We start from the raw sequence: 21,193 nt of genomic DNA, 5'->3' as shown, positions 1-21,193 counted from the left end.
AAACTAGGTGCATGTAGAATTTTACCTTCATGATAGTAATTGCTGCCTTTTTTTTTTCACACAGGCAAACCCAACCTGACTCTGTCCTTGGACTTGGACTCGTGTGGCTCAGTGAACCATCAGGACATGTCTTCCAGAGCACAGCTTGGCTCCCCGAGTCCCATCCCCACCCCCACCTCCCTGGGCAGTCCCAGGGTCCTCTCCCCGAGCCGGACTGCCTCCAAGAGCCCTCTGAGCCCCACGCCAGTGGAGGGCTTCAATTGGCCGGACGTGCGAGAGCTGCGCTCAAAATACACCCACCTAGATAAGGTGGCAGGCTCGCTGCTGCAGCCCCCAGTGGCACGCAGCTACTCCGTCCCAGAGAAGATGCAGGATTGCAGGCCGCGAAGGCGCTCCAGCTGCTCCATACACCTGGTTCCCTCGGAAGCTGCAGCATCTAGGTCGTTCCCAAGCCAGGACCCCGAGGGCGCACTGGGAAGGCAGCATCGTACGGGGTCTCTGGATCAGAGGCTTAGCCACCTGCACTTCAACACGCTGCAGGACTTCCAGAGCAAGCCCCCATGCAGCAGCAGCAGTGGGTACTACGTCTCCGGAGAAACCCCGTTGCCCAACGACAAGAAGCTGATCGTCGTCGAGAAAGTCAACATCACTTTGGAGCCAGTTGTCGTGGGGAAGGTTTATACAGAGACAGTTGCCATGGCCAGTCCACCACCACAGGCTGCAAGAGAGCTACAGTGGTCGAGAGCGAAGGAGGACACGGACGATAGTTACGTCCAGATCCGCTCCCCCACTTCCCGAGAGAAGATCTCCATCATGGCGGTCATCGACCGCTGCCGCGCCTATCAGGAGTCCGAGGAGTACAGGCTGAGGGAGGAAAGTGCAGCAAAGGCTGAGCAGCAGGCCAACAAGAGCAGCAAAGGAAAGGACGGTGACAAGCTAGTGCCCTCGAGTGACAAACTCGATGAGGCGCTAAAAACCGCCATCGACTCAGGCAGGAAAGCGGACATGAGTCAGCAGAACGTAGTGAAGAACCTCCGAGAGCGGTTTCTCAACCTGAGATAAAGACATTTTTAACAAGGTTTTAAGGTTTCTGTCTTTCAAAGAAGAAACACCACATACTCTTTAAACGTGGCCCTTTCCCATGGTCTGGTTTTGAAGGTCCTCTTACATTTTTATGTAAGTGAATCCAAAATTAGACCCTAAAAATTATCTAAAAAAGCTTATGAATTAGTTTTACGTAAGTGTCAATTGGTTGATGTTGATTGGTGTTGTTTTGGCTACCATGGATACAATAGCGTAGCTTACTCGCTTATCTTGAATGTGCACATACCACATAGCCATGTGAATTTCAACATCTTGAAATTCTGGTGTCAACTGTTGGATGATTCTGTTAAAATTACTATGTGTAGTTTGCCTAGTGAAAGGGGTAAATGTCCCTCTTGATGTTTCAACAGTAATGCAACTCTGAAGGTGCAATAAAGATAGAGTAGTTCACTGTATTCCCAGTGCGTGCCAGGCATCTTGCTTAGTAGTTTCAGAGGGTTATTGTACATGAGAAAAAAAGATGCAATTCACAGTGATATCAAGGAAAGTTCTTATATCTTATAGCTTTCTGTAGTGTTTCTAAATCAATATGATTTTCATCTTAAAATCTGAGAGAAGTAGAGGGTTGTATGGAGACCATAAGAAAGACTATTCGTCTTAGTGCATGATGTCATATGGACTGTAAATAGGCATTGTACTGTACAGATGTATATTCTCCCCATTCTAAAAACATGTACATATCTCCTAATTGTGCCACAAAGGCCAACTCGTATGTTAATTGGGGAGGATACACCAAGACATTCCCTTTTCTGTTTTTACATGTGCTTTTCTGTTTGATTGTGTCATATCGGAGAGCAGCATTGCGATGTTCACACATGATCGCACTCCAGTCTGGGTTTACTTACTAGAGAACTAACACCAGACTTGCTCATGTGATGAGTCTTAATTCCAAGCTCACTGCAAGATGAAAGGGTTGTCGATAACCAAAGATTCACTTTAAGTAAGAAAGTCACAAGATCTTGTGATTGTATTCCTGTGTAATTTAGAGACTGTGGTTGATGTCAGTCTTATTTTCATTTGAATCTGGGTCGCCCTTAAATGAATCACTTCAGGTCACCTTATAGAACTTTTGTTGTTCTCATGCCAATCTGAACTCCCAGCAAGTAATGTTTTTTGTTGAAAACTTGTGGCAGTGACAAAATAATAAAAGGGGCCAATCCATATTTTTTCACCTGATAAATGGCAACTTTTATTTTGTTTTTGTCTTTCAAGGCTATTTATTCATTTTGTAAGGATAGTCAACGTGTTTGGCATGACATGTCCTTCCTTTACAACTTCTTAATTTGAATATGTTCCTAAGCATTTGCACAATGATGATGTACAGTGTTTTTAAACTGACCCTGCTTTAAAATGAATTTATTATTATATCAGAGTGCTGGACACATATGTATGTTGCTTCATTAGCCAGTGGTTTAGTGGACATTCTATCACAAACTCTAGATTTAGCATTGACATTCCTGTATCCTAGCTAGCAGCTAGCCAGTGCGCATAGTAAGGAAGATGCTTACATTATATATGCCATACTTACACTATGGTGGGTTTATTCCTTGCACTTCACTGCAGTAGCTAGGGGGAAAGCCTGAAAAATGTCCTGTATAACAGTAGGTAGGGCTGCAACCACACCATTGTAATACTGTTCAAGCTGAAATGGCTTTGTAGATCCCAAGCTATGGGTCTTTACTGTGCTTTTTCTCTTATTTTCTCTTTTTTCTTTTTCTCTTTCTCTCTCTGTGTGTGTGTGTGTGTGTGTGTGTGTGTGTGTGTGTGTGTGTGTGTGTGTGTGTGTGTTATCCTCTCCTCTTGACTGTACACATTTATCTTTCTGTTATTTATTAAGCTGGTGTAAATTTCATATACATATAACTGTCTCTTTGTTTGTGTGTGTGTGTGTGTGTCCTGTATATATAAATATATATGAATATGTATAACTGAGTCAGAATGATAGGAAGCTGTACCGTGTCCAGTTTCTGCACAGAAATTCTTGTAATTCTTAGAGTGGATGTATGCTCCATATTAAAACCAAGTCTGCTTGAGAATTACTGCTTTGTGTCTTTTGCGTATTTGTTACCAAAAATGGACAGCACTCCACCGTTGGTTGCCTTCTCACAGTAGACGGCTCAGTAGAGGGAAGGCTCGTGTTTGGACAGCAGCTGCCCGTGAAACAGGTTTTGTCATGATCTGCTGTATTTTTGCAGGACAGTAAGCTTTGGACTAGTCTGGCTGACACCAGACCAGTTTTCACTTGAGATGTTAGTGTGAGTACTCTCATTTCGCTTTTAGTTTCCAAGAGGCATAGCCAGTTGTGAAATTAAACCTAAGTTGAACATTAGAAATGAATCAAATCCTTTGGAAGTACACCAAACACATCCTTATTATAAATGGATGTTTTAAATGCAGTTGTTTGGTCAATTTCAAAGAAAATACATGTTTGCCATTAGCACAGGCCTGGGTTGTGTAAAGGGATGCCAACCCTCCTTGTATAAAGTACGCCCTATACAGGATAAGTGGTTGTGATTGGTTCCTTTGGTGTTTTTGGTGATTCAGAAATCAGCATGAGTAGACCTCTGAAGTTCGCCTACAAAAAGTACCCAAAGCTGCTGATGTTTGGCCATATGAGATACGGGTGCTAATCGAAGCTTACTGCTTATTGCAAGTTGCACTGTAAGTTAGCTTTGGAGTAGCAAAACTCAAAGTTTGCTGTCTTAATGTACTACAGAACCCACACAAAGGCAGATGTCAAAAGTGTTTAGGGCAAAACTTCTGCATTTCAGACTTCTTCTTCCCCGCGAGAGTGTAGCAAGTGCGATTATTTTAAAACCCTAATGTTATTCTCCAATAGGAAAAATCGCAAGATACTGTATCTCCTTATATGGGCAAAGATGGCATCTTTTTTGTAGATTTGTTTGGTCCACAGGGTATAGCTTTGGACCTAAATCTGATCCAGCATGGTTTTCCAGGATAGTATGGACCCTCTTCATCCCACCTCATCTGATCACAATTTTAACTAGGCTATTCCACTTGGGAAAGAGTGTGGAAAACAGTGAACACTATAAATTAGATGGTGCATATTTCCTTTAATAATATTTTTAGTTTGTATTTTGTTTTATACCAGGAAGTCACATCACAACTTCATGAAATCCACCTTTTACACAATATATTTTACCTCATTGTCAAGCCTCTCCCCAGGTCTCTGAATAAAAACAAAACCAGACCTTTGTAATAATTACCATACCCTAAAGTGCATTGGTGGGTTGTATAATCACAGTTGTGAATAGCCTCCACGATTAGCTGCACTCCTCTCAACAAGGGTTACAGAGAGCCTGGATGAGACCCAGAGAGAGGTGTGTTATAGAGGAACATATAAATCAGGCCACTAATGGCTCTTAACTCAGACCCCAGTTAGGAACATGTCCGCCATGGAACCGTGTGAGCTGCACTGCCTCTCTCTCTCTCTCTCTCTCTCTCTCTCTCTCTCTCACACACACACATACATACATGTAGCCTACATGTGATCAGATTAGATCCAAAACCTGCAATTATCCATGCAACATTGGAGGGAGAGAGACATATGTAAGCATTGTTTCCATTAAACTACTTGAGCCTACTTCTAGGGTCTGTCATGAGAGATGGTGTTGATCATACTGTATAAGTGATCAATAGTTTTTTCTCTTTAAGTGGAGGGGGATTGTACTTAAGGACAGCGGAGAGCACCTTATAGTGTTATTAGTTACAGAATTAGTACTTGCCAATGAATGTAACAAAAATCCTGTCGAATGCCCTCAGTGTGCTTGTTTTATAGCGGAGAAATGACAAAGTATACTAAGACCCAGAATACTGACAGAGAAGGGAGTCTGCATTCAAGAGAGGAGGATGCTACCATACAGTCAATAAGGGCTACGCTACATAGTAAAATGAGATTGCTTTACCAGTCAAATGCTCCCTCGTCATTTCAATGGGGACTAGCAGTACAACCTCTGCTCCCCTGACTATTATTAACGTTAGACTCATTTACATGACATGGAATATAACCATGTGTCATTTATTTATAATCATCTGTTTTCCAAATGGACTCACCTTTCAGGAAAAAGACAGAGATCCTTTATGTTGGATTCTACAAGGACTCACTATAAAATGTCAGAATCTGTTTGTTTGTAGAAAGATAAGTAACCTCAGAATATTTATTTGAATAAAGTGTACTGTTGTGAAAATACTCCTCTTGAAGGGAATTTTTCCTGTCCTGCACATAGCCTTCAATTTTTCCTGTTCCAAAAAGTTTTTGAAGGCTACTGTATTACACAGAGAAAATATTGAAAAGAGTCACTGACTATGTAAGAGTTTTCTCATAGCTACACAATACTAAATATAGCCAAGCGGCAATGGCGGGCCCAAGCACCTGCGTCCGCGAACCCGTGGCATTTTGTAATCCAACAATGCACTCACATATGGTGCATATTGTCAAATGCACATATCTAATGTGTGTGCTATTTGGTTTTGCAAATGTTATACGTCGGAAGCACTTAATCACTTCCTGTTGGGTGTGACATTTTCACTAAGTGGCACTACCCCACAAATATGTAGGGTACAATAATGCACTTCCAAGTAACCAATTTATGACATTAAGTTTGTGATATCCAGTGCAATAGTTTTCAAGTTATCCTAAAAAAACTACTTTCAAACTATTTACTGACCACAAGACTCAATGACATAAGGGGGTGCTATGGAGTCCCAGAGCCACACCACGGGCCAAATCTCTGTCCTTGAATAGAGACTTTGAAGGATGATATAGGTGCCACATTTCATGGGAAGCATTCATTTCAGCCTACATGGCCCCCCCAGCCCCCACCCCACCATAATATAAAATCAGGACACCTGCACGTGCGAAACGAATCTGATGAAACTTCTACAAATGGTAGAGATAAGACCAGTCAAAATAACCAATATTTTAATATTATTATTGAGAAGTTCAGCTGTTGCTGCACCAACAAATCAAATTACGGTTATACTTCAAGTAATTTGCATAGCTACCGTCGGGAACACCAACTGGCATGCGTTGATGGAACGCAACTGTGTGTAGAAGCCGTCAGATCACTTTGTGTGTTTACCTGTCGCTAATGAGCAGCAGGTCAGAGACATGAACGCTGCTCCACCATCTGCATGCACATTCATTTCGGTGATGGGAAATTGGCGGTAGACGCCAAGGTTGTGGTCTCGTGGAATTAAGGCGCCTACATACTCGCCATTCCTGACCTGTAGCGTGACAATGTGACATCATGGGAGCGGCGTAACCATTTATACTCGCCCATTTATACACTTGTTGCAATATTCTCCTGAACAGAGGTGTCGCTACCTACTTTACGTATAGTATAGGTATAAGTATAAGTATAAGTATACTATTTTGATCCTGTGAGGGAAATTTGGTCTCTGCATTTATCCCAATCCGTGAATTAGTGAAACACAAACAGCACACAGTGAGGTGAAGCACACACTAATCCGGAGCAGTGAGCTGCTTGTAAATGAATCCATTGAACACTACGCGACTATCCAATGAAAGCACGAGGTTGTAGGTCCTTATGTTCTACCACAACGGTGCCTGTGAAACTTTGGTTCCGCTTACAAGACAAAATAATGTTTTAAGATCTCTTCCATGACCACCTAGTAGTCCATAAAACAAACAAAACTAAGATTTGGAGAAATATATTGACTGTTGGTGTTTCTGGTGAGGATTTGAGATTGCATTGAGTAGTTTAAATAAAACCAGATTTCGAAATGTCTTGCATACAGTAGTTTGTATAGGCTATTAATGTGTTTTATACTGTTAGGTACATGCCTAAATTGGTGGTCCATTTGTGAGAAACACTTAAAGGAACCATATGTAAGATTGTGGCCAAAACTGGTATTGCAATCACATCAAATTACTGTAGAGCGGTGTATCCCCTCCCCCAGGAGCGTGCGGTCCATATGGGCAGGTGGGGCAGCGAACTACCTGAAGCAGCCTCCACAAAAAATAGTTCCTCAGTAAATCATTGCTCCAAGTCTACTTTTAATAATATGATTGTCACATTAATTATCTATAGTTTCTGTAGGCTTTCCAACTATTTTTGGTCTATTGACATCAACTTTTGGGCGATTCTCGTTGAGTTTAATGTGTCATGCAATGTTGGGGCAGGGCACCTCGACAATCGCATTCCTCAATATATTCATCGCATAACCCTGGTGGCTTCAATAAGGATTGCAATACGCGCTAAAAGACGCCTGTATGGTCGTAAAGTAGTCTGCCCCATGGTCATCATTCTCTGGTCATATTCTAGAACTGCTCAAATTATTCCGCCAGTAGGCCTATCGTTTCATTTCAAGATGCAGAAATGGCAAGTAGTGTAGCACCTGTTAACCGTGTTGAGTTTCTGTTAAAAAAAAAAAAAAAAAAATTTGAGAGGTTGAAATTAGAAGATACATTAGCTAACCCTGGTGTCTTCTTTGGTTTAGTAGCTAGCTTCAAGTGGATTTAATAGCATCTTTTGACAGCGCAAAAACGAGAAGGCAACGGTGTTCAAAGGTATGGCATATAGGCTGCTGCATTCAGAATGAGCTATATCCTATAATATAGCCTAGTTCTACTACAGCGAGTGGTCAGATAATTATCCATAAGACCCAACTGTGTTGAGTTGCAGTTATAAAACCCAAAACATATTAGATAGTTAGCAGGCCCATAGCAACAACGTTGCTATGCTTCGCTGGTTTAACTTGATGAGAACGGTGCAAACTTAACTGATGAGTTCTGATCTACAATTTTAATCCACTTACATTTCTGACTGACATGATTTAAGCATACAACAAAGTCCTGTAAAATATGTAATTTTAATGTAGCCCAAAATGATAGGCTATTAAAAAAAAGGCTTTCTGCCCTACCAAAATGTATGGTCACCGCACGCTAATGCCCTGTGCCCTCCCCCCTGACTCGAGGTTGCCAACCCGGATGCCGAAACACAAACACTACTGACTTCATGATTAGTAGATAGGTGGAGGATGGCGCATCAGGCCAAAACACAACATGACATGACAAAACAACATCAACATCAGTTGAGGGCTGCAACTTCACTTTTTAAATTACAATAGGCCTATCCTTGCCAGACTACTGTTGTCAGTGATATAAGTATTTAAAATTACTGTAACATGATTTCTTAATGTCTAGTGACATATCAGGGCCATTTTATGATTAATTGAAATACATTTCTTACATACGGTTTCTTTAAGATAAGTTAAAACAAACTGACTATGAGCTGCAAACTGACATTTTAAAAATGCCCACACAGGACTGAATGAGGGGAGGCAGTGACACCATGCATATGTCATGTCATGCTAGTGGATCAGTGCTGTGAGGGACACCACGCAGCACGCGTATGTCGTGTAGTACTAGTGGATCAGCGCCAAGACGCATAGGTCTGCGTATTTCATTTATATTGAATGCCACGATAAATAGTTTAAAAACTTGTGAATGTGAAACTGAACTCATAACAAGTCAGAGAACGTGAGCACACTGGGGTTGATCTGTGCACACAATGGCTTGTTTTTATTTTTTTTAGTGGGGGCTGAGATTAAATGTAGGGGTGCTTGCGAGTCCCTGGGCCAGGCCTTTATTCCTGAGTAACGACACCTTATGTGTGTGCCAAAGACTTTTCGCCCATGGGAACCACCTCAAAAAAGGAAAAGTATGGCAGACAAAAACAAATCAGACCAAGCGGCATAATAATGATAATCCTTCCAGAAACAATCGGGCGCCCCTCTGGTGCGGTGCTCGGGCCCTAACAAGGTGATTCTGCAGAGAACCTCTCGAAACTTCCATCGGTATCACCCAAGAGTTGATCCCAAATTCCCGACAACCTTGTATTGTATTACCGTAGCAGATTCCACTGTTTGGTAGTGACAACTCTGAGTTACAGAATGAGTAAAATGTTATTTAATCCACTTGGAGGAATAATACGTCAGCATTGTTGCTCTTGTATTTGTACCGTGACATTGAGACGTCTTTTAAGTAGAACAGACGGGCATGTTTTGATGATAAATCTCTGAATAGCCCAGAGGTTCAATTCCCACAGGGAGCTACCGGCCTTGCGTGATCTCTGGTGGTTTAATCTGTCTGAGAAGTTCCCATAAGATGTCTTCATGTCAAATTGTCCCACCTATCCAATGGCTGGGAAATACAATAGGCCTATATTATGGAACAGATATTTGTGTGATTATGCTTCTGTTTATTGTTTTGTTTTGTTTATTCAAAATTAAGACGGAAGAGCATTAGCCTAGATCAATTTGTGTGTGTGTAGGTGTGTGAGGGAGGGAGAGTGTGTGATTGAAAATGTGTATGTGAAAGAGAGGGAAGAAGAGTGTGTTTGTGTGTGTGCTGTCTGGTGTGCCAGGTCTTTTTATAGTTTATGAACGAGAGGTATTTCAATAACCCCTCCTGTGGCACTCGCTAGCACTACCATGGTCCCCGTAGCGCGCACAATACGGCAAATGTATCTGCCGTGACTGTCGCGGGCGCAACTAAAAACACCGAAGATGCCCGTGGCTGAATATCGGAATCGTTAGACAACAGCAAGCGCCAGTCTTTGTTCTATCAAAACATTTTTTATTTTTAAATTAGTTTCACCATGGGCTGTCCAATTTCAACACTTGCCTCCAAGCCAGCTGTGGACACTTCGGAGGAGATAGCTTTGGTGAACCTTACGGACAGTCAGAAGGAAATAATAAAGGAGTCGTGGAGTAGCATTCAGCGGGACATAACCCGAGCAGGCATCATCCTGTTCGTCAGGTTAGTAAGTAAGGAGTTTAAAATGTAATCCATCCTCAGTTATCAACCCATAGAAGCAGATGAAACAGATACATCTGTGTCAATTATTTTTCTCCTTTAATGATGCATGAAAACATATTTTCAAAATGTGTTAACATTGTTAAAGTGACCAACGAAGCCAGTTGGAATGATTTAAATTAAAATGAAGATATTATGTAGTTCATTGTACCTCACAAACAGCCTAGACTATGGCATTTATGGACATTAATTATGTCGGTGATTTGTGGGACATGGTTTTGTCATTAGGCTAAATCCACAACCATGGTTAGTCCCTTCAGTTGTTTTCAGAATTAGAATCAGCTTTATTGGCCAGGTTTGCGTAAACAAACAAGAAATTTGAGGAACTCACTTCACAGCGCTTTGGATTGCACTATGTGCATATTAAATGTGCTTTATAAATAAATCTGACTTGACTTGACTTGACTTGACTTGACATATAAGAATAAAAAATAAAAAACATAAAAGAATAAAAACAGAACACTGAGAATAGAACGAAGAGCAGTATAGACCCTTTCATGGAATTGTCATTATCAGCATCATAGTTGGCCCCACAAGACTTCCTTTTTAACATTCCATATGTTATCTTAATGCAGAGGAAGTAGATTGGGGCCCAAATAGAATGTTCAAGCATTGTTTTTGTTTACCTTGTTGAAAGGGTCCATAATATGGCTATGTATACAGTACATTTGCAAATAAATAGACCACTATGGGTGGGATAGGGTAGTGCAATTGTGTGTGTGTCGGAGGTGGGGGGACTATTTCTGAGCGTTCAACAGAGTGACTGCTTGGGGGAAGAAGCTTTCTCAAACCATTAAACACAATGGTTTGCATATTCAAATATTGGCAAAGACTATACCTCTAAATATAGAAGACTATATTTATTTTAAGTCATGGATCATATTTTCTGGAATATATTTGACAAAGGACAGATACCCCCTGTTTTCTCCAATTAAGAGTCTGTCACCCCTATCATGACTTACGGTACACAGTAGTACTAGTAGCTACACTGTCATTTGGTAGTTGTGGTCTGTGCTTTAGGAATATGATAACAGAATGGTGTCGACAACAGATTTGAATCGGATTAATGTTTGACTAAATTCTGTGGACCAGTCTTTTTTTTACTGTGCACACATAGCACACATTTAAATATTTAATATACTTAAATTATGAAGATGAGATATGTTATATCACGGCCGTAGTAAAGCCATGGAGTCAACATTGGGGAAGTGAACCAAATGTGCATGGTGGGTGAAATTGGTTCCTGCGCCATTCAATTTTATGTAGCCTACACATTCACAAACACATGGGTGATATGTTTATAGGTTTTCCTTTAAACAATAATGTCTAATAATAGTGTTCTACAATGTCTAATTTCTTCATTTTCATGTACCATTATATCTTAATGGCATTGAGCGTTGAACAAATTACAGCCATAACTATAATCATATGAACATAAATCTGTGCATTGGTATAGAAAATAAGATATTGTGGTCAAAGTAACAAATATTCAAAAACTTGAAAACTTGGTTGTGCAACATCTGCATGTGCTTTCTGGGTATGCCTTTGTGTGGCTATATTACCATGACTCCATGTGATCATGCAATGCATTCAGAGTAGCCTAAAGGGAGGGGTACAGGATGAGGACTGTTGGGCAGGGATAAACAGTGGCATGGGGTGAGTAAAGGAGCAGAAACGGACTTATCCAGTTAAAAACAGCTTAGTTGTTTATAGCATACCATTTTCCAGTTTGTAACAAGTGATTATTTTGCACAACAGTGAATGATAATTCTGTAGCCTAACAATTTCTTGATAGTCTTGATATTTTGAGGGAACAGCATTTTTGAACCTTGTCTTTGACACATTTTGGCATGTGGCAGTGCCATTTTCTGTCAGAACAAACATATTGGTCAAGAGAAAATCAACATTAAATCAATTTGCCAGGGCTAATAATTTTGCACCAAACTGTAACTGTATAACAGTTGCAGCGAGAGAAATTCAATGACAACATAGAAATGTTGAAAATAACATCAATGACTGTTGCACTTTTAAAAGGAGAAAGTTGCCATGTAAGTCTGATTCTGTTCTGGGGAAAACTACCTTGAGCATGAAATTAATATTTTTGGTAACGCTTTAGAATAACATGTGCTTATTAGGTATTAACAGTGCATAATAAGCAGTTAACAATTCATGACTAGCAGTTAGTTAACTGTTGTTATCCTTTAATAACATTAACTAACTGTTAACATGCAGCTTGTAAGTGTTAATAAGCAGCCTTTTAGGTTACTTACAAGCATATTTGTTAACAGTTGTAAGTGTTAACAAGCAGCTTGTTAATGCTTGTTAATGGTGTATAAGACACAAAGGTGGATAACTAATTCGCTTATAAGACCTTTCTTACCTATTTGTAGTAAATTTTGCAGCCCCCCAATCTAAAGCGAGGACCATGTAGCCTATAGTTCCACAAGCCCAACCTTCTATCTCTCTATACAGCTTGGTTTAGCTGTGAGAAATGCACCTTTAAAATGGTTGCAGTGAGCAGGAATCAAACCCAGGTCTCCTGCATCAAAGAGTGCATTGCTACTTATTGAGCTACACTACTTTTCTTGTACACCTGATGAAATTCTTTTGATTCTATATTCCGAAGTGCTATATCACACTAGCTATGCTTTTTACAAATATGTTTGTGATGGAAAAGTGGTGTTTAATTAATGCAGAAACAGACCACGAATGTTCGCCTCTGTTCAAGGCAAACTGAAACATGTTTCAAATCGATCACGAACGTTAGCCTATGTTTGCAACTTTAAACCAGAGCTTTGAACGCACCCACTTATCATCTTTAAGCCTCGGTTGCTAGGTAACCAAACTATATACAAAGCTGGCATATCTTTAGACTGCTGACAAACAGACAAACTGTTTTATGCGTTCACTGAACAAAGATTATGGAAATTAAACACCACTTTTCCATCAGAAACATATTTGTAAAAAGCATAGCTAGTATGATATAGAACATCAGAATATATTCCATCAGCCAATTAGGAACAGTAGTGTAGCTCAACAAGTAGAGATGCACTCTTTGACGTGGGAGACCGGGGTTTGATTCCTGCTCACTGCAACAATTTTGAAGGTGTATTTCTCACAGCTAAACCAAGCTAGATAGAGAGATAGAAGGTTGGGCTTGTGGAACTTTAGGCTACATTGTCCTCGCTTTAGATTGGGGGGCTGCAAAATTTACTACAAATAGGTAAGAAAGGTCTTATAAGCGTATTAGTTATCCACCTCTTTGTCTTATACATCATTAACAAGCATTAACAAGCTGCTTGTTAACACTTACAACTGTTAACAAATATGCTTGTAAGTAACTTAAAAGGCTGCTTATTTTCACTTACAAGCTGCATGTTAACAGTTAGTTAATGTTATTAAAGGATAACAACAGTTAACTAACTGTTAGTAATGAATTGTTAACTGCTTATTATGCACTGTTAATACCTAATAAGCACGTTATTCTAAAGCGTTACCAACTTTTTCACTAAGAATGTTTACAAAAAAGCACATATATTTGGTACATATATGTGAGTAATATTTCCTGGCTTAGCAACCAAGCCTTGAAACCTTGAGCTTGATCAATATGCCCTATGTTTCCTGACACATGCCTGAGTGTGAACCTATTGTAAATCAGCTGACACTAAGCAGACACGCACAAAAGCCTGACCTTCATTTCTTCACTCGGGCATTCATCACTCCTACGGCTCATCAGTGGGCATGTTCATCTGACCTTTATGTCGCCATACCAACACATGCAGTGGGTCAGTTGATCTGGGTGGGTGGGTGCTGAGTGATGGACCTGTCCACTGGCCACCACTGAAGTCTGGTCCATGGATAGAAACAGACCTGAACCAGTCATTGCATGAGGATGTGGGGGGACCAGTAGACCATAAGAGAGGCCATTGTGATTGTTCTGGCTGTTGAAGAGAAAGAACTGAAGCAATCTCAGTTCAAGCTCTACGCTCTCCGTAGGGGAACTAGACAAAAGAGGACACATTGCAGTAAAAGGCTATTATGCCTGTGTGATATCTGCCCATCATCTGGTTTGATGCATGCAAGCACTAAGGTGCTCTAAGTGATGTTACGTGGTTTCTAAGGTTTATATTTTTGTCACATATGGCAAACATCACCTCACCATCCGCTAGCTGCCTGTGCCCTGAATACACCATAAACACACCATAAAAAACACAACAAACTGTTCCAGGAATTAGAGATGTGAGACGTGTTCTACGTGCGACATGAGGATAGGTAAATGGCGGAGGCCTCAAAATAGCCACAGCTCTCGTACCATGGCAGACATTTGAATCTCATTGACAAAGTTTTGATTTCTGTGGGCAGATTTCAATGATGCTTGCCTTGTTATTTGCAAACTAATCCATTCTCACACAGGGCAGTTCCTCTACATTCTTCCCACCATCTTTTTCACCACCATCCACAAAGTGGACCGCAATCCACCTCGAATTTTACATCAGTTAGCCATATGTATCAACAGCAAGGTATTTTTTGCAACTTGAATCTCAATGGAATTGAAAATTGCCAGTATTATGAATATCAAACCAAATAATGTTAAGTTAAGTTAAGTTATACTTTATTAGTCCTGTAGGAAATTCCTGTAGGAAATGTGTGCTCTGCATTTTACCCTTCCGGGGGTAGTGTGCACACATTCACACACACACACACACACACTCGGATCAGTGAGTTCACTAGGAGGACACCCACACTAAGGAGCACACATACACACCTGGAGCAGTGGGCAGCCCTTAGTCTGGTGCCCAGGGAGCAGTTGGGTCGGATAACAAGCTTGCAACAGGTGGTTAATACAATTTAAATTGAATGTTTTTTTTTCCACACATTCTTTCATGTGTTTCACTCAGACTTGCATTCAAACTACAAACTACAAACACCAACACCCTGTTACAAGCAGATATATAGGGACTGACATGGGGACTAGAAAATATCTGTGAAATAATACGGACCAGAACAGTCCCCTTCTTCAGGACATGAGTGAGTAAAGTCTGTTGACAAGTAATCAATTTTATAGTGACCGTATAGGTACCTATAATGCCCCTTTTGTTTATTGGGGGGGTCTTAATGTACAGCACCTTGGTCAACTGCCGTTGTTTATAAAAGTGCTATAAATACATTGACACTGGCATTGACATTGACATAGAGATCCCCCTGACATAGTAATCTACCCTTCACTCTCTTGGCTCAAGGCCACAGCCCTGAGAACTCCAGAGAATACGTAGATTTTTTCCCACTCTCTTTGGCAAGACTAAATTTCCATTCCATAAGAGACTAGAATCCCCAGGGACCCCTACAGGGCCGGTACTGATGCCATCCCTGCATTCAGACCCTCCACTCCTTTGCCATTTGGGAAAATGTCATTTTCTTCTTCCTCTTTTTCCCATGATGCCTTTGTCAGGGACCTGGGAGGGCTTTTAATCCCAGCAGGAGATGAACCATTCTAGAATCTTCACAAGGATTCGGCCAATAAGTTTGCTTTTACACCACCAAGTCATTTATTGGTCAGCTGAGTACAGCATTCTATTTGTTAACATTTTGTAACTATACTGCTGCCACTGGTGCTGTGTTGCAAAGGAAGTTCATGTTTTGGTGCTGATGGACCCATTTTTAAACAGCTGTGCTGGTACTCACTTATTCATTTAGTTCACGTTTTTATTTCCAAAGCTAGATCAATTCTTACAAGGTCCCCAACAGTGGCAGCTGAGAACTGACCCTCTTAAATTGTCTGGCTTCTGTTTGCTAACCCAGTTCCTTTGTCATTATGCTACCACCGCATGAACATATACATGTACTGATATAAGACCAAAAGGTTTCATGACGATCCACAAAACAAACACAGGATACACCATTATAGTGAGGGATGATGTCTCCATCAGAGGCCAATGCATGTTCGTAGTGGCCTAGTTTACCATAAGTCACTCTGGATAAGAGCATAGGAGCCAGTGCATGTTCCCATTGGTGTCATTTACCGTAATTCATTCTGGATAAGAGCAACAACTAAATGACAAATGATAACATAATAATAATAACGACTTATTCTTGTTCTTAACTTCATCCATATGATACAGGTCCATTGAGTGTCCATATGGGATGCTTGTATACATTTCATATCTTCATAAATTCATGTCTGCAGGCTATATTAGAGGTCCATTAGGTGTCTGTGTTGGATTCGCACATGTCTTAACCTCACCAAAGTACCTTATGGCAGAAGCTCCTTCATTAAGTCCTCAAGGTTGAAGTGGGCATACCTTTTATCCAATCCACAATGTTTCTGAGACATTCTTATGTCTTAGAATTTCATTCTAAAATTCTTCAAAAAATGTGTTGAGATGTGTTCATCCGTGAGTGCAGGAAACAGAATGCTCTGCAATACATCTTGAACAATGATGGACTGCTGCTCAAAGGGGACAAAGACCTGTGTGTTCCATCCAATGGAAACATACTTTGTGTTGTTGTGCCAACAGATTGTTCGAGAGCCACCCGGAATGCAAGGAGGTGTTCTTTGAGTTCCGTGAGGTGGACGACGTCGAAATGCTTCGCGTCAACAAAGAGCTGCGAGCCCACGGGTTGAGGTGAACACACACACACACAACAACATCAACAACCTCCAACACACATAAACACACACACACACACACACACACACACACATACATCAATACATCAATGGAACTCCATAAACCAGTATGCTGTGTATGGTAATAGATATATAACTATTTCAATTTATAAAGTTCAATTTATAAAGGTGTGGTTGTAGCTTACCTATGATTGTGTGGTTTGGCGTCAGGGTGATGTCCTTCATTGAGAAGAGCGTGGCTCGACTTGATGAACCCGAGCGATTGGAGATGCTGGCTTTTGATCTGGGGAGAAAACACTACAACTACAGAGCCATTCCCAAATACTTCATGGTAGGACTCTGTCCAGTCTCCTGTGCTCATTATCTCTGGTGGTTATCTAGACCTCATGTTATCCAGATTATAATCCAGTCCATGATTTGTTGTTGTTGTTGTCAAGTATTCTTGAGTATCTGTATAATGGCTGTGTTGCATTTTGTAGTGTTATTAGGATAGGTTGTTAGTTTGCTTACCTGCATGCAATATTGAGAGGTTTGGCTACTGTAGGAAATACCCAGCCAGTAGTACAATAAATGTACATTCAATCCTCTTATTAATTGATAAAGTGCAAACATTTTACTGTACATTTTGTTATAATACATGAAGACCTCACCTTAACAGTACAAGGACATGGAAGTAAGGATGTTTTATTATACAGTATATATCTGCATTCTCTGTTTTGGTTCTTTTTTGTGCAGTAGTAAGCATTATTTGCAATTCTTAGTTCTATGTAAAACTGTAAACAAACACTATCAAGCGGCTGATAAGGAACAGCTTTGGAATTCAGTAAGAACTTTTATTTATTAAAAGTGGAGTTCTTTAAACGTGCTTCAGAAGTAGATCTACTTGAAGTCTGGAGAGGCATGTTTCTGAATGACAGAAAGTACAGTTTGTGCGGTTAAAGGACACATTCATTTTGAATTAAGCTGTAGTACTCAGGACAGCAGTGTGTCTCCACTCTCCACAGAGTCACTCTCAGAGTCAGAGGAGGTCAAAGGTACACTGCTGGATGCCAGCAGCTTTATCGACATGGTTTTGCATGGTGCCAGAGAGACAGCTGAATTAGCGCATCTTAACTTTGTACCATTAAGAGTCACCTAAAGCGCTTGGAAGCGCAGTACTATCTCTGACTACTTGCCACAGTGGAGACCCACTCTGTCACTGCTTGTGCAGGTTAGCCTGAAAGCATGTGAAATGATTATTACACTTAGTGAAACGGTTAGCACAGAATCAAGGACAAACTTTGGGACCCTTTAACATTATTGATGGTAATTCATCTATACGAGTGGGCCCCACTGGGGAATAGAGATATGACATGTGGGCCGCAACGAACAGGAGGAAATTTGTCTTTTTGGTTCTTCCTAAGTGCGGAAAAAGTGTGAGTATCACTGATATTTAAATCACACACACACACACACACACACACACACACACACACACACACACACTCACACACACAAACCAACTCAAATACAGTGATGATGTTATGAGAATGGGAACTCTCAGTGCTGTTGTTCTTGCTTGCTTGTTTGCAATCAATCTTCTTGAAATTTGCTGCTATGTAGACCAGTGGTTCTCAGGTGTGCTGTGAGGCAAAGTGAGTGCTGTGGCATTTTGAGGAACCCAATGCATTTTTATACAGGCTCATGAAATAGAGTATAGAGCTATTTTTAATAGCATCAATGACACAGCTTCTTAATTAAAAAGCTCAGTCCGCCTCACGTGACCATATGCCTGTCGCTTTGGTCTCACCTCATGAACGCTCTGTTTAGAAAAAATATAGGCATAAGAATGAACATCTCTGTTATAGCCTATAATCATGACATGTTTTATAATCAGTAACTATAAGTCGGTGTGCCTTGGCATTTTGATTTGACCTTTGGGTGCTTTTACCCAGGTTGAGAGCCTATTGAGCTGATACCTAAATCATGTGTACTGGCTTCATACAAGCATTAGGACACTGCTGAATGCCTCCTGATATTTGTGATGCTGTTTTGCAGTATGTCATGCCCGAGTTTATCCGAGCCATCCAGCCAATACTGAAGGGCGGCTTGACCCCGGAGTTGGAAGATGCTTGGAAGGTGCTGCTTCATTTGTGTTTGTATGTGTGTGTGTGTGTGTGTGTGTCTGTGTCTGTGTGTGTGTGTGTGTGTGTATGTGTGTGTGTGTGTGTGTGTTACATGTGTAAGTGTACGTCCTTGACGTACCAGTGAGCTGATTCTTTTACATGAGATACATCTGCTCCCTGCAACACACATTGACACATTTTAATTGTTTAGCAACACTGACATCTAGTGGATGACAACAGAAAATAAAAACTGGAAGTCCAAGAAGAAAAAAATCAAAGATATTTTTCCTTCAGATTGTCAGGAATCATTCATGCCTCCTGATGGATTTTCTCCATGACAAATGATTTGTTATGCAAAAGTTAGATTGGTTAACAAATTATTATATGTTTTTACTGGAGAAGCCTTGTTATATCATGTGACGGAAGAAATGGATAAAGTTGTCTTTACGTTGACTTTGTCCTTTTCTTTCAGTATCATTTGTCATAGATATACACATGAACATATAATGTAGTATAGTATAGTATAACAATGTTTTTAGTTTCTGTTAAAAAAAACCCAGCGATAATATTAAGGGGTATATTTTTAAAATTAGAATCAAATCAAAGAAGCATGAGCATAAAGCATTTTGGGGTGGTATACAAAATATATCAGATATATCAAACTAGATTTTAGATTTTAGATCAAAATGTATATAAAAAAGACACATCAGATACCCCCCCATTCTCTTATCTCTCCCTCTCTCTTTCCCTCCTCTGTCTTTCTCTCTCTCTCTGTATCTCTCTCTCTCAGGCACTCTTTCTGTACCTGACTGGGATGATGAGGCAGGGCTACCTGGAGGAGGAGAGGAGGCAGACTCATGAAAGAGGCCCCACCAGCATCCCCTCATCATCTGTCAGGAGCCACCATGCCATCTGAAGACCCTCACACCACCACAGCACACACAGGCTAGAGCTACACCCAGCATAGAGACCTGACTGGAGCCACCATGCCATCTGAAGACCTTCACACCACCTGATGGTAGATTCTAGCCGACAGACTAAACTGTAACTGACACCGATGGATCCATCCAATGATGCATCCATCTCCATTCATGTCAGTGCTTAGTGCTTACAAATGCTTACACGTCAAATCCACTACCTATTGACTTCCACGCCCACAAAAAAATATTAGAGGGTTGTGCTAACTGGTTATCAAATATAGCTAAGACTGAAGCTCTTCATTTGTCACCTCCACTGGTGTCACAATGTCATTACCAAACCATATGTCTTAATGGGTGCAGTGAATCAGGATCAAAATACACACATACACACACACACACACACACACACACACACACACACACACACACACACATACACACAACCATTTTCACAAACCAACCATTTTTTACCTCCATTGCATCTTAGCAGCTAAAGCTAACAGCTAATCAGCAGAACCGCTCAAATCAATACCATTCATTACAAAACACTGACCAGTGATACTATATAGTAATGGTCCAATGGTGAGTTAGACTTTTCCAATACTGAACTGAACTCATTATGCCCAGGATATTTCACTAGGTTTCATTTTGTATTTTATATATTTTTAAAATACTTTTATTTCCATTCAGTTGTCTTATTTAACTGCATTTTGTGGATACAGATGTACCGGTAGATGATGTACCCTGGTGGTGTGACACATCTCATAAAACCTCTTGTAAGTTGATTTTATTTTTTGTGACTTGTGTAGAGTGAGTAGGCTAGTAGATCAGCTCTTCTATACTGATGGTCCATATTCACAGCATATTTCACAGCATTGAGACCAGTGCTTTTGTTCCTTCACTTATCTTTTTCATTTTAATCCCATGGCTACTGGCTGATATTTTGGCTGTCAAAAGTCAATTGTGTATTTTGGAAGTGCAGTACACTGAAATGACGTCAATTTTTTTTCTCAATCTTACACAATTAAAAATGAACGAAGTCCCACTCTATGCTTTACATTAGTTATTCCAATATTAGAATTTGCAATGCTATTGTAAGAATCTTTGTTTTTATTCATACAAATTGGCATTTATGTCTTCAACATATGCCCTCATATTTTATCCTTGACTGTGATGTAACAGTTTGTATCAATAGTATTTGTATAGGTCTTATATAAAAGTGAAAAATAAATGTTTATGTCATCATGATTGCAGTATTTTGGTATTTGTATAGGTCTAATATAAAAGTAAAATAAATGTTCAAGTTTGTTTAAATGTGTAAATTAAGTAAAATTAATTTAAATTAAGATGAGCACTCCCAAGTATTTATGACTGAAATCCGTTTATTACAAATGAGATGATAAAAAAATGAAATACATTCTACATGGTGCAGGTGGAGATATGGAACTTAAGAATGGAAAAAGTAATATTCTATATAAAATAATAATAATTAAATACAGAGAATATTATGAAGTCAATGTTTAACAATATGAGCCAAGTTGGTAAGTTACACTGTTGCATTTTATGGTCACAT

At 40.2% G+C, this 21,193-nt stretch overlaps 2 protein-coding genes across 4 annotated transcripts in view; both read left to right on the top strand.

Moving 5' to 3' along the window:
- The window catches only part of LOC143110200 (pleckstrin homology domain-containing family G member 3-like), a 72,226-nt gene extending 69,082 nt beyond the window's left edge, over positions 1-3,144 (top strand). For all 3 annotated transcript variants that reach the window (XM_076273083.1, XM_076273081.1, XM_076273084.1), the window contains one exon: positions 65-3,144. In XM_076273083.1, coding sequence (XP_076129198.1) covers positions 65-1,062 — 998 coding nt within the window. In that variant the 3' untranslated portion in view covers positions 1,063-3,144. The remainder of the gene's footprint in view (positions 1-64) is intronic.
- Positions 3,145-9,271: 6,127 nt separating this feature from the next.
- LOC143109152 (cytoglobin-2-like) lies at positions 9,272-20,868 on the top strand. Its single transcript, XM_076271795.1, has 5 exons — positions 9,272-9,910; positions 16,483-16,590; positions 16,806-16,926; positions 18,633-18,713; positions 19,491-20,868. The coding sequence occupies exons 1-5, from the start codon at positions 9,750-9,752 to the stop codon at positions 19,614-19,616; spliced, it is 597 nt and encodes a 198-aa protein (XP_076127910.1). The 5' UTR covers positions 9,272-9,749; the 3' UTR covers positions 19,617-20,868.
- Positions 20,869-21,193: the final 325 nt, after the last annotated feature.

This window comes from Alosa pseudoharengus, unplaced genomic scaffold (genome assembly GCF_046254945.1).
Source record: "Alosa pseudoharengus isolate Yale_2024_CS ecotype anadromous, Long Island Sound unplaced genomic scaffold, YU_APseudo_1.1 YU_APseudo_1.1_scf_7, whole genome shotgun sequence".
Lineage (NCBI taxonomy): Eukaryota > Metazoa > Chordata > Actinopteri > Clupeiformes > Clupeidae > Alosa > Alosa pseudoharengus.
This window is presented reverse-complemented; position numbering and strand designations above follow the sequence as displayed.

Coding starts and splice junctions, on each gene's coding strand:
- LOC143109152 (XM_076271795.1), top strand. CDS start 9,750: ATGGGCTGTCCAATTTCAACACTTGCCTCCAAGCCAGCTGTGGACACT. Junction 16,591..16,805: donor CTGCGAGCCCACGGGTTGAG/GTGAACACACAC, acceptor GTTTGGCGTCAG/GGTGATGTCCTTCATTGAGA. Junction 18,714..19,490: donor AGTTGGAAGATGCTTGGAAG/GTGCTGCTTCAT, acceptor TCTCTCTCTCAG/GCACTCTTTCTGTACCTGAC.